Source organism: Temnothorax americanus, unplaced genomic scaffold (genome assembly GCF_048541705.1).
Source record: "Temnothorax americanus isolate GAGA-0224 unplaced genomic scaffold, ASM4854170v1 Scaffold5, whole genome shotgun sequence".
NCBI classification, from domain to species: domain Eukaryota; kingdom Metazoa; phylum Arthropoda; class Insecta; order Hymenoptera; family Formicidae; genus Temnothorax; species Temnothorax americanus.
This window is the reverse complement of record NW_027509657.1, coordinates 8,246,643-8,259,715: the sequence shown is the minus strand read 5'-3', so window position 1 is coordinate 8,259,715 and position 13,073 is coordinate 8,246,643. Positions and strand designations below refer to the sequence as shown.

Below are 13,073 nucleotides of genomic sequence, written 5' to 3'. Positions count from 1 at the left end.
ATTGTAAAATAATTAGTAATAATTGAAAAAAATGTAAAAATGCCTAACGAGATATCTGTATCATATATCTGTCCTGGTTCGATTGCTGTGTAGAAACCAGACAATGTAGCCAACCCCGAAACTGCCCACAGCTGCGTGCGCCATCTCGCCATCTCTCGCAAGATCCGTGAACTACTGCTGTGACATAATTGCTGCTCTGCGTGAATATTTTTGTGAAAAATATACACGATCGTTTCAAAGCTCTCATTTTTATTCCAGGCTTTCAATCTCAATTTCAAAGGTACGTTATTGTTTGTGCACGTCTTCTGAAGGGTGGGAAAGTTTAATTTCGTACATATTACGTATACAACTGTTTATATCAGAAAATAAGGTTTTGAGGTGACAGCATTTAAAAATTTTTTTCAATTATTACTAATTATTTGACAATCACACCCTATATTAGTACCTCTACTTTACTCCTGTAAAAGGATTTTGCGATCTGTAAAGCCGTTTCAAAATGAGAGCTTTGAAATGAATTGTCGGTAATTTGGACGGCTTTAGCATCCCCTTAAGAATGTAAAAATAGACCGTTTCTATAGGAGAAAAGATCGAAACGCGTTTTATAGAGTTTGAAGTCACTTTCTGTGTGTGTAGATGTGTGTATCCACATCACGTTTTTAACTTTTTTAAGAGTAAGCGTAAATATATATTATATTACATTATGCTACTTTTCAAATTCTTTATAGATAACGACATACACATCACACAATTGCATTGATATTTATTTCGGTAGTATTTCAACGTTGTCATTTATGATTTGAGGTTAGAAGTCGCATGGTATTAACATGGCTTTTACGCGTGCGATAATTAAAATTCTGTCAGTATGACAATGTACGGCATTTTTTGCTTTTTCATGTATTTTGTTTTTGTTTGCTTAGTCCTCACTCTTTTTTGCTTGTTTACCAACGTTACTCCAGATGTTACACACAACAAGATGTATAATGATTATTATGTGACGTATTCAACTAAACAGCTTCGAAATGTAAAACTAAAATATGTCAGCTAGGACATGATTATAAATTATTCTCTACGTTGTTTTACGTTTTATTTGTCTTTGTCATCTTGATATTTTACCTTATGTTATTTTTTAAGATTTTGTTGTATGCTTTTTGTCTTGCCTTGCTTTATTATGATATATTCCGCGTGTACTTACATTTTACGTTGTCCATTACACAGTCTAGCTATATTTTTTCCCTAAATTAGATGTTCCGTGTCGTCATGCCACTAAAAAAAGTCGTTGGAGAAGACGGATCGTTTGACCGCGGTATAGGGCGTGTGAATTCAGTCAAGTGTAAACCTAAACGATGTAGACAGGACGGCAAGAGATCTTGTCTTGTAGTACGACGGGGAAAACTTTGTATAAAACTTACGCCAAACAGGAAAATAACAGCCATTTCGGAGAAACTGTACATTGGATGTGGTATCTGTGTCAAGGTACGTTTATTGTATAATAGACGTATATAACGCGTTTGTATGACATCTTTGATAAACGTAATATATCGTATTATCGTTGTTGTCAAGTATTGAAACGTTCTTTAGAATGCGGATGAACCAAATTATTTTTTGCAGACATGTCCCGTTGAAGCGCGTTCTATTATCACGTTTACTAGTACGTTAGAAAAGGAAACGACGCATTGTTTGTCCAAGAACTCGATTAAACTGCACATACTTTTTCGTCCACGTCCCGGTCAAGTTCTAGGACTTGTAGGAACTACCGGACGTGACTAATCGACTGCCCTTTTAATTTTATCTGGCAAACAAAAACACAACTCGGGGAGATGTACACTGTATGTTGCTGTTGCTGTGCCTCGGAATACACGCAACATGTATGTATATAGAGGGATAAATGTTACACAACTACTAAATGGATAGTACAGAAAATGTGTATATAATTGTTTTTTTGTTTAAACAGGATCCACACACCAGCGTGGACAGAAATTAAAAGTCCCGTCAGAGGTAGCGACGTGCTGAATTCGTTTACACTTGATAAATCTCCAATATGTTGACCAACGTACCAAGGCCGTGAAAAGTACCGTGCAGCAACTTTTAGCCAGCCGGTCGTTCTGCAAAAATTTCTTCCTTTGGCCGATGTCTATTGAAATCAAAGAGGACACGGATAGCGCGTATGTGTGAGTGTCGTGTATGTAATAAATCGTCCTATAAATTTTACATTGTCCGGTTGCCGATGTTTAGGCGCGCCTACATATTAACCCTGGGGTGAAAAACGCGTGCACACGGTATTGTCCGATCGACTGACCCTTCTTCTATGACCTTCTGCTGCTTATTTATCAAGTTACGCGACTGTGTCTCTGAACCCCTCATAATCGGTCTCACATAGCACACGACAAAATGTAGAGTTCGTGCGACGTGCTGCGCAACGAAGCACACACACATGTCCTTACGTCATAAAGACGCTCTCCAATATTGCGTGCAATTAAACTACCGTCTTTGTGTTATTGAACAATTGACATTAATTTTTAATATTACAGTTGGATAATATTTCGAAAGTGTGTTAAAAATTAAACTTTATATATGAAAACATTTTAAAATAGATACAAATATAATAATAAAAAATATTATAAAAGAGAACAAATATAACGTAAGAAAACATATACGTTGTTAAATAAATATCGCACCAACTATTATTTTACTATTTTATTTTTTAAAATGATTTTTTTGTACAAGTCGCCTACGTTCGCTTTATTTCAACCCAAAATGAAGCTTTTTACAAAGTTTTATTGAAATCGGAGCTGGCAACCGTTTTCGAAACTTTATCCAAAATTATTAAAACAAAATTTTTAAGTTTAATTTTAATAATATCACATAACGAAGAAACTCAATATAAATTATCAAATTATATTATTAAAGTTTTTCAAGTTCTAATCTTTTAATTTATTAATAATAATAATAATAATAATAAGCATTAAATTGTTCCAGGTACAACTTTTTCTTCACATTTCTCATAAAATAGGTATTTTTACATGTTGTCTAGAGAGAGAGAGAGAGAGAGAGAGAGAGAGAGAGAGAGAGAGAGAGAGAGAGAGCGAGAGAGAGAGGGAGGGAGGGAAAGAGAGAAGCGATGTATCGATTATATTAGACTTTGTAATAATTTTATAAGCTAAAACATATTATAATATGTAGTAGTTTCGGCGGGCAGATAAACTATTATAATATGTTTTAGCTTATAAAATTATTACAAAGTCTAATATAATCGATACATCGCTTTTCTCTCTCTCTCTCTCTCTCTCTCTCTCTCTCTCTCTCTCTCTCTCTCTCTCTCTCTCTCTCTCTCTCCCCTCCTCCCCCCAAAATCCAAGTAGTGTCAGGCATCGTATATAATATTCTTTTATGAGTAAATCAACGTCTGCTCACACAACTTGTTCTCGGCACGTTTTGTATCAACAAACGTGCTTTCGGTAAACGTTCCAACTTTATACACGTCGTTGTTTTTCATTTAATTTTTTCCATGTATCAAAAAAATATATATAGGTACGTTTAGATCCATATTAACAATTATAAACTGTATTATGTACGTATTACCTGATAAATCGATTAATCGATTAAATTAAAAAAAAATCAGTTTGGTCAAAGTCATTTTTAATATAATAAATGCAATAATCAAACTTTTTATCAAAATGACCGAGAAATATCTACACGCTATCATTCCACGATCTATTTGATTCAACAAAATTGATTCACATACATATTGAAAACTTGAAACGTGAAAACATGTGTGACATATTCCACTACCAAAGTAGTAGTTTCGCCAGATAAACTATAAGACGAGGTCAAAGCCATCGGGGCATAGGTCAGCTGTGTTGTTTGTCCTTGGAAAAGAACGCCATTTGCGCGTTGCAGCCTGCGCTCTACCGCGCGTGACAAAGGGCCGACCGGGTCGATGATCCTTATTCTATAACAATAGTCTATCGTAGATTGTCATTTCAAATTTTATCGATTTGATTGAATATTTTCGTAATACCCACGTGCAAAATCCTCATTAATTTCAAACTTGAGCTCTTGCTCGTCGTGTTCGAACAAAATCAAAAGTCGTCCATATTTGTTTTTTCACAACAAATAAAGAAAAATATATAAATAAAAAGTATTTAATTAAATATACATATAATATGTTTATGTATATTCTATTATTCATATTTCTTTAAAAGAGAAAGAGGTTTGTAATATATATATATGGTAAAAAATAAAAAAATTTTATTTGACGTACTGTCCGTGCTTCTATATTGTTACTCATCCGCGACCAACGAAATGCAAACACGTATCTTGAGCAAGCATTGTTCTTAAAAGCTACATTCCACACATATTCTTACCTGAATAGAATAACATACGTGTTTGAACAGCTGCGCCCAATCCTTTTTGCACGCCTACGCAAAGTTTCAAGGTTCAGGAAAATATTTTTCTATTCACACGTTAAACAAAAAGAAATAAAAATATGTTGCATCGTCGTATTCCTATCTCACGAAGAACGCATGACACGCACGTGCATTTACATCTCTGTAACGAGATGTAAACTTGATATAAAAACAATGAAATCACGTTTTTAAAAAGACGTTATAATACTATTAATGGTACATGTGTGCGTGTGTGTGTGTGTAAAATATATATTAAGATAATGCTATCTTTTATCATTCGATCTAATATATATACTTGATTCAAAAAGCATGAGATTTATACGATCTGTAGACGTAATAAACCCTGTTTTATTATATATATGTATTAAAAATTTTTTCTTCTCTTTCTCTACCTCTCTGTCTTTACAAGTAAATATTACGTTCCACAAAGATGTAAAAGTAAAAATCGGAATATATATATATAAAAACTCTTGAGAGTTGATACACACGTAATTAGCGAGTTTGTAACAATAATTTTTTAAATACATATTTACCGAAACAAGAAGCACGTGAAATAAGGGATTTGATTACGCAGCAGATGGAGCAATAGTAGATTACCTTTATGGCAAAAGATATATATGTTCAGTAGCCATCGCGCATTGTCGAGAAAGAGAGAGAGAGAGAGAGAGAGAGAGAGAGAGAGAGAGAGAGAGAGAGAGAAAGTGGGAGAATGGAGAACAGCGTTTGCCGAATCGTCTATTAATCCAAAGGATAGGATAGATGGATCGTGATTGGGTAGACGGACGAGAGAGGGAAAAGATGACACTACCCCATCGGCAAGACCCAAGAATAAATGGCTATTCCATTTTGGGACTTGAAATGTCGTTGTTAGTTCGAGCTCACTTATTGTCGTTCCTTTAAATATATTCAACGTTCATAAATTCATATCGGTGCATATATGTAAGAATAACGCGTGATAGCATATTGTGGCTTTAACTGCGAGTGTCTAGGTGATTTTTGGATATATTTAAAAGTGTTGTACACTATTTAAATGCCTCTCGTAATCAAAGAGAATTTCTGAGCGAAGCCGCGGTGAGAGAGATGACTGCGTGAAATGCATCAGGTTCGATCGAATATACGTATTTTTCATTACTGCGAATCTATCAAGTAGAATTTCCTTCTTATATGACAAATATTCGAACATATATTTCAACGTGTATTTAAGCGGATTACGTAATGTTGTAAATTGTTTCACGCGCATGTGACGTGATCTATCGATTTACTAAATTAATTGTTACTATATACGTTAATTTACGCGAGCTTTACTTCTGTAGTAACTTACGATAATTCCTTCGCGTAAATGGGATTTTGTAGTAACTTGCGATAGTTTACTCCGCGTAAACGAGTGATATATCGTAAGTTACTACAGAAGTAACGCTCGCGTAAACGTATAGTATGTAACGTTTATCAAATATTCGTCTAAAACTAACTATGCGAAAAGAAATTTTGATACACAAAGAAGAAGAAACGCAAATTTTTCGCAACGTTGAAAGCACTGCGTCTATATAAGAACAAGAGCGAGGACGTTTGTTTTCGAAGCTGTTTGTAACTTGAGTGTGCGGTTTTGAATTTTTTTTTTCATTTATATATACTTTCTTCGACATACGCTGTTTTGATTCTTGAACATTGAAACTGTTTATTTAGTTTACGCACACGTCGAAAAGTATCGCGTTACACAAAACTCATAGATATTTTATGGCTTGATATATTTTTTTTTTTTTTTTTTATTCGCATAAAGTGTTCGGCTAGATTAAATATATCAAACTTTCCGCGACGATTTCTTATTATCGTCTTCTGTTGCGCGCGTAATCGATTCTATATGCGATCGCCTGTAATGTCCACCGATTGAAATTTCTATGGAAAATCGTCCTTTTGCCGCGTACGGCGTCCTTCTATTCATCTATTCATTGTTATGATCTTGAAGTATATATATGTCTCGTTTGGAATTTCGAAATACTACTATATATACGTCGCGGTTCTCGACCTTGACTAGATTGATGTTGGTCACGCGAATTTTGCAAGATATCAGAGCAGACAAATGTTGAAAGTTAAAGTCTTCTTTTATTCACTGATTATTAAATATTTCAAAGAAAAGTGTTTATTGATTTTTATCGATCATAAATATACTTTTTTTATTTCATCACAATGGAGGCTATTAAAAACAAAAGAGTTGATCTTGTTGCACACATTTTACACATATTATTCATTACATATTAATATTTATAAATTTGCACTTTTAATATTGTACTTTTTCTTCTCTTTATTATTTTTAATTTCTTAGTTTTCATTTATTTGCTAAAATTATTTAATATCACTACGTTAATTCTATAATTAATATGTGCAATTTGTAACTTATTTTTTACTTAACACAATTAAATATTTAGTCTGAAATACAAAAGATTTATGTTTATGAATGTTTTGTGTGTGATATTGTCACTTCAAGTTGTTAATTTCTCCGATTTTACGTTTCAAAGATTCCAACGAGATAAAAAGAAGAATACACTTTTGGATTCAACGACAACTTTGGTTCCATTGTCAAGGAAAAATGATGTCTTCATTATCCGAAAACCATGTTTGCCTATATGTATAAGAATAAAGAAATATCATGGTGAGTACGTGCGCAAGCTTCCTTTCTAACAAAAATCTCGGTAAATATCTTCTATATTCGTATAATAATTGCACCATATTATACTTTAAAACAACTTAACAATTGATATACAAGTATGGAACGATGAAAATCATTTTCGAGTTTTGAGATCAAACAATAAAACTGTAATAAACAAGAATTTTAAATTTTACATATTTCAAATTTTATCATAACATGAAACAATTATAAAAGTTTCTTACAACTGGTAGTAAACTAAAAAGTGTTTAGATTTATATATATTATATATATATAATAAATCTTTCTACATTCTTAACAAGTAGGTATTCTAGTATAAAAAGTCGTAAAAAAGAAAGGTATTTTTCAGGAATTTTTTGTAGGGAAACGAAAAAAAACCGAATAACGTTAAACTTTGTACAGTTTTCTTAGCCTTATTTTAAGAATATATGTCTTTTTTTTCTAATCGACAAAAACGCTCTTCTTTTTTATATTATAACCTGGTCTGGGTACGGTATTATCCGTAATTATACAGAAGAGGACATGTAATATCGTTACATTTACATGTCACACACACACACACACACACACACACACACACACACACACACACAGACGTGTACATACATACATGTGTATAACTGTGATTATTGAGATTCTTTTCTTTTAATAGATTAGACAAAACGTATTCTCAGAAATAAATTATATTCTCACATATCCACAAGTATATTTTGAAATTTCGTATTCGTCGTTTTTACAAATATATATTTCTCAAAGGGATATTCAAAGTCTGTCTTTATACACACATTAGTCGTTATACACGTTAGATGAAAGAAAAGAATTACGTGTTCCACAAATTCCTGAATATTTCAGATACATATTTATCGCTTGATTATAGTCAAACTATTTGTTATACGTATACTATTATACAAATTCTTCGATATCAGACACTTGTGATTTTACAACATTAGTCTCTTAAAAAAAGAAATACTTGGACAATCTCTCATATTTTTACAGAAAAAAAAGAATTAAAGGACGAGAGCAGTTTCTTTGATTTCAACGATTTCACACCGATCATTGCACAAACAACACTCTCCAATTCCGCGATCATCATGGACAAGTATCAAGCTGATCGATCGTTGAGCACCGTGTCAAATATCATACCGTTATCTATCAGCGAGAGTATCAATCCTATGCGAGACATTCTGCAGTGTCCGTTATGTGTATTCGCAACGTCAAGCAGGTATACGCTATACGATATTAATCTTGCAATTAATCTCAAGCACCGTACATGGGCATTTTATTTCACAAGCTTATACGTTTGTTTAATCATGTGATATATATATATATATATATATATATATATATATATGATGATCTCGTGATGTGACGAATGTTATTATTTAGTAAAACGTATTTAATCAAAATCATAATAATATTAGATTAGTAAGGTTCGAGGGCAAATATTCGTTAGATTTATTAATTTCTAGGCCAGAATTTACCGAGCATCTAATTAGCCGTTGCACGCCGAAACAACGCAACACGTCCAATCTTAAAGCCGTTCTTGCGCATTTACCAACCCTTAAATCCCCTTTTGATCCACATGGCGACAGCTGTTTTTCTTTCACCCCAACGGAACATGAGACAGATGAGCAGACGGACGAGTCTTCTCTTGGTGCTTACCGCGTGACGCCACGTGAAAACAACGTAAACGGGAGGCGAGACAAAAGCTTATTCCGAGAGGCTAAGACGTGCAAGCATTGCACGTTCATAGCTAGCACAAAGATGGAATATTGGGAGCACATGCGTTGCCACATCAAAGGCTTTACATGCTCCGAATGCTCTTTCGTTACCAAATACAAGCATCACATGAACCATCACTGGCTTAGTGCTCACGACGGCTCCAAACCGTTTAAATGCAAAAAGTGTTTGTACACGTGCGTGAGCAAATCAATGCTGACCAGCCACCTAAAGAAGCACTCCAACATCTATCCGTACAGATGCGCGGACTGTACATACAAGAGCAAGTTCTGCAACGCGCTAAAGAAACACCTGCGAACGAAGGAACATCAGCCGGCGATGGTGTTGAACGCCGACGGTTCGCCGAATCCGTTGTTCATCATCGACGTCTACGGTACCAAACGCGGGCCCAAGCAGAAGCCCGTCGCTTCCGCTAAAGGGCAGGAGGAATCAAAGAGTACTGTCGCGACGATGACCACCACCGCGAACGATCAGCAGCTCGGTTCAGCAGTGACTTGTCCCGCACTCGTGTCACTTTATTCGCCGCGTGCTCGCCGTTATAAAACTGTAACCGCGATAAACGGACGGAACGACGCTGGGTATTGGAGAAATCAAAGTGGCACGAATAAGAACACATCTGTCGCGACGTTCCCTTACAGCGATTTGGTTGCCGCATTTAATCTGTCGAGTCACGTTTCGTTTCGCAAAGACGCGACATTCTACGAAAATGTGCGGAGAACGGATCACGCGCAGTCCGGTACGTTAACGGAGTACGCAAAGATTTTAAATGTCAGGAACAAGATGCCGGAGATGTTTGCTCAAATTCTGCCTGTAACTCTATTCGACACGACAAACAACACCATGAGCGAACATCACTCTTCAGATAGCGTGAAAGCTCCTAGCGAATCCTCGACGACATTCGAAACCACCCAGCTAGAGTACCAGACGACTAGAGATTCTACAAACGTGCCGTTGGATCTCCCCATGGCCGAAGTGATTGGAAAGAATCAGTTTCGGTTTCAGGGATTAGCGCGACGTGGTGCGACGTCAAAAGTCACCGGCACCAGCAAACGTAAGGGTAAAGCGATCAAGTTGGAGCGTCGCGTGGTAAAAGAGAACACGGACCAAGAGCCAGGGCGAAACGGAGGTGTGTCTTTCGAGTCGTGGCCATCAGACAGTACGGTTGGTTTCCGCAAAGTAAATCAGAGGATCAAGGACACTAAGAACGAAACCGTTGCCGATTTATTCGATGCCGAGCTCATCTGTCATTATTGCGAGATTATATTCGGCAACGTGATCATGTACGCCATGCATATGGGTTGTCACAGTTTTGATGATCCTTACACATGCCATATATGCGGCCAACAATGCATCGATAAGCTATCCTTCTTTCTACATATCGCTCGATCGGAACATTGAGTAAAAGTAAAAATGTCTAGTCGAATTTGCCTGACACTTCAATCGAAAAAACGTTGAAAAGAATAAACCATGGCAAGATAGAGGGAAGAAAATTTTCAACACTTCTAGTCAAGATGAGTATTGAATACAAAAAGATACTTCTACGAACGTTTGCGTTTGCCAGCTCGTTAGAAAAGCAAAAGGATATATATACATGTATATCGATATTGTATATCTGCATATATTGTTTAAACGATATATGTTGCAGCGACATACAGCTACATTCACTTTTTACGCGCCTATACGCAGCTGTGACCGACCATGCGCGCCTGCACGAACGGGCAACCCGTCATGCTGACCTGCATGTCGGTTCAACAACCTACATGCATATGAATCGAGCTGACAAATCAATTTCAATCGAAGCTATATATTTCCAAACAATTATTTTTAACGAAATATACATGCACATATAATGTATTCTATGAATGTATTATACACCTCAAATTTCGCATTATACTTGTCGAACTGAAATGGACCGAAGGTATTGAAATCGAAATACCGCAAATTTAATCTTCAATGTTAATTGTTGCATTTTTATGATGATGAAACAAGTGTGGAGCTCATTTTTGCATATATATATATATATAAGATACAGATGTTATATGCAGATCTCAATCTTTATCAATATAAAGACTGAATAGACGAAAAATAACAGAAGACGTGCTGTGATTTAGATTAAACTGATATTTCTTTCTCTTTACACACACGTGCTTTCCTTCTTTTATTTTTCTTTCTTGCGTACGACAAAGTTGCGATATTCTGCATTTACACGATTTAATTAAGAAGGTACCCATAGACTGCAATCTTGACAAGCAAAAAAATAGACCTCTTTTTTTAAATTAAATATTTAAGAAATATATAAGTATTTCTTTTGCTGGTAGCGGACATGCGATTCCAAAGTAACAAAAAATCTAAAACAAAATGGAAAAACGGATTCACAACCTTGTAGAAAAGTGTCTCTAAAATGTGTTAAGAGCAAAAAATTTCTTTTAAATTTTATTAAAAAAAATACAATTTTATACTTTTTTGCAAGTAAAATATAATTTGTTTTAAGAATTTTTTCCGAATTTCTGTTTTCGACACATTTTAAAAATTGTTTTCAACAACTTATAACAAATTTTTGAAAGAAATCGTTGGATCTGTTTTTGACATTTCATGTCCACCACCAGCTACTAAACTATATGCTTCCTTTCATTACCACGAATTTCCTTTATTATTATTTTTTAATAATTTTTTTTTTAATAATTTTAATTTTAAATAATTTGCTTGTCAAGCGATTGTCTCTACCTCCTTAATTAGATTGTGTTATTGCAGGATATCGCGCGACTTTGTCGTACGCAAGAGAGAAAAATAAGAGAAGGAATAAAGCACGTGTGTTCCAATACTCAGAGATTGTTATTTCTTAAATATTTAATTGAAAAAAAAATCAATAAATTTTTTGCTTTTTAAAGTTGTCTACCCTCTTAAGTAATTATCGGATATTTCTTTCCAATGCAAACTACTTGCATTAATTTGTTTTTTTAACAACGTGACAAAAATGCAAAAGTTTTCATTGTTAAAAATTATTCTAAATTATTTTTTTTTTGCATTTATGTAAAATTAGACAATACACACACACACACACACACACACACACAATTAGATGTACACGTATATAACGAGATAGAGAATTTTTTTTACAAAATCTCGAAGAATACCATTATATTTCGACTTGAGATTGAGAAATAATTGGAAAATAATAAATATGATTTTCTATTATTTCTTAATATTTGTTAGCCGTCTTCGAGATTTTGCAAAGTTTCTTCAACTCTTTTTCTTACAGATCTGTATATGAATTTCCTCATCACAGTATCGTACGTTACGCACTTGCATCAATATAATTGGCAAAGCAAAATCCAATAACACACGTACAGCATATTATTAAAGAGTGGCAAATTTATTATTATTTTGACTGGGAGCCAAAACCCCCCATGACCGTTGCGGGGTCCTTTCACATGCCGTACTATATGTTTCTGACGTATTTTCCATTTTTGTTCTATTTCTCTTTTCTATATTTGATTGCGCGATGTTTATTTCTTCTCGCAATAATATCGATGTATCGTGATTAATGATCAAAATCTTAAAGAAACGGCATACACAAATTCTGTTTTCGAAAATGTTTATTTTTTTGAAAAAAAATTTTTTTATTTAAAACTATACCGTTTTACACGTCCAAACTCTCTTAATTTTGTTGCCAGAGTTTAATGTAACGTATAGTTTGTGACGTACATTTTTATTCGTGAATTATCAGACAGACTTGACGATATATTCATCACTTCTTACGTACCAAGTTTCTATCAAAATTTATTCTTTACATGTGTGTTTATATATTTTTCTCAAGTATTATATTCTTAAACGTGTTTACGTTTCTTTGAAGCAATAATATTATAAACCGCGAAGCAAGAAAAAGTTGCATGACAGAATTACTGATAAAATCATATGAGCGCAATTAATGGAATGTATATGTAAAGATTATACAGACACATAACACATATTTATACGTGCGCGTACGCAACTAAAAATTTATTTCATCTAAATATATTTTTTCAAACGTTATATATAAAGAATTTATTTTATATTTCAAATACAAAGTGCTGCTTGCGTAGAGCACTTTTAGAATAAATCTTGATCGACCAAAGTATCGCTATTAAATTGTATTATGAAATAAATACAATTTATTCGATGTTCATTACATTGAATTAAATTTTTCATTATCCCATAAAATAAAAAATAGCAGACGTGAACAGAATTGAACACGAAACACATTATTGATATGTAATTAAAATTTT

General features: G+C 34.1%; 1 protein-coding gene across 5 annotated transcripts; it reads left to right on the top strand.

Annotated features, from left to right (window-relative positions):
• The first annotated feature begins 546 nt into the window (after positions 1-546).
• LOC143904172 (protein hunchback-like) lies at positions 547-12,976 on the top strand. Of its 5 annotated transcripts, none has more exons than XM_077418578.1 (7): positions 547-671; positions 1,243-1,473; positions 1,609-1,865; positions 1,952-2,168; positions 6,920-7,053; positions 8,065-8,290; positions 8,538-12,976. In XM_077418578.1, the coding sequence occupies exons 4-7, from the start codon at positions 2,128-2,130 to the stop codon at positions 10,204-10,206; spliced, it is 2,070 nt and encodes a 689-aa protein (XP_077274704.1). In that variant the 5' UTR covers positions 547-671; positions 1,243-1,473; positions 1,609-1,865; positions 1,952-2,127; the 3' UTR covers positions 10,207-12,976. The 5 variants fall into 5 exon arrangements, 4 of the variants coding, with proteins under 4 accessions (XP_077274704.1, XP_077274705.1, XP_077274706.1 ...); XM_077418579.1 differs by having other exon boundaries at positions 640-768; XM_077418580.1 differs by lacking the exon at positions 547-671 and adding an exon at positions 816-975.
• The last annotated feature ends 97 nt before the right edge of the window (positions 12,977-13,073 follow it).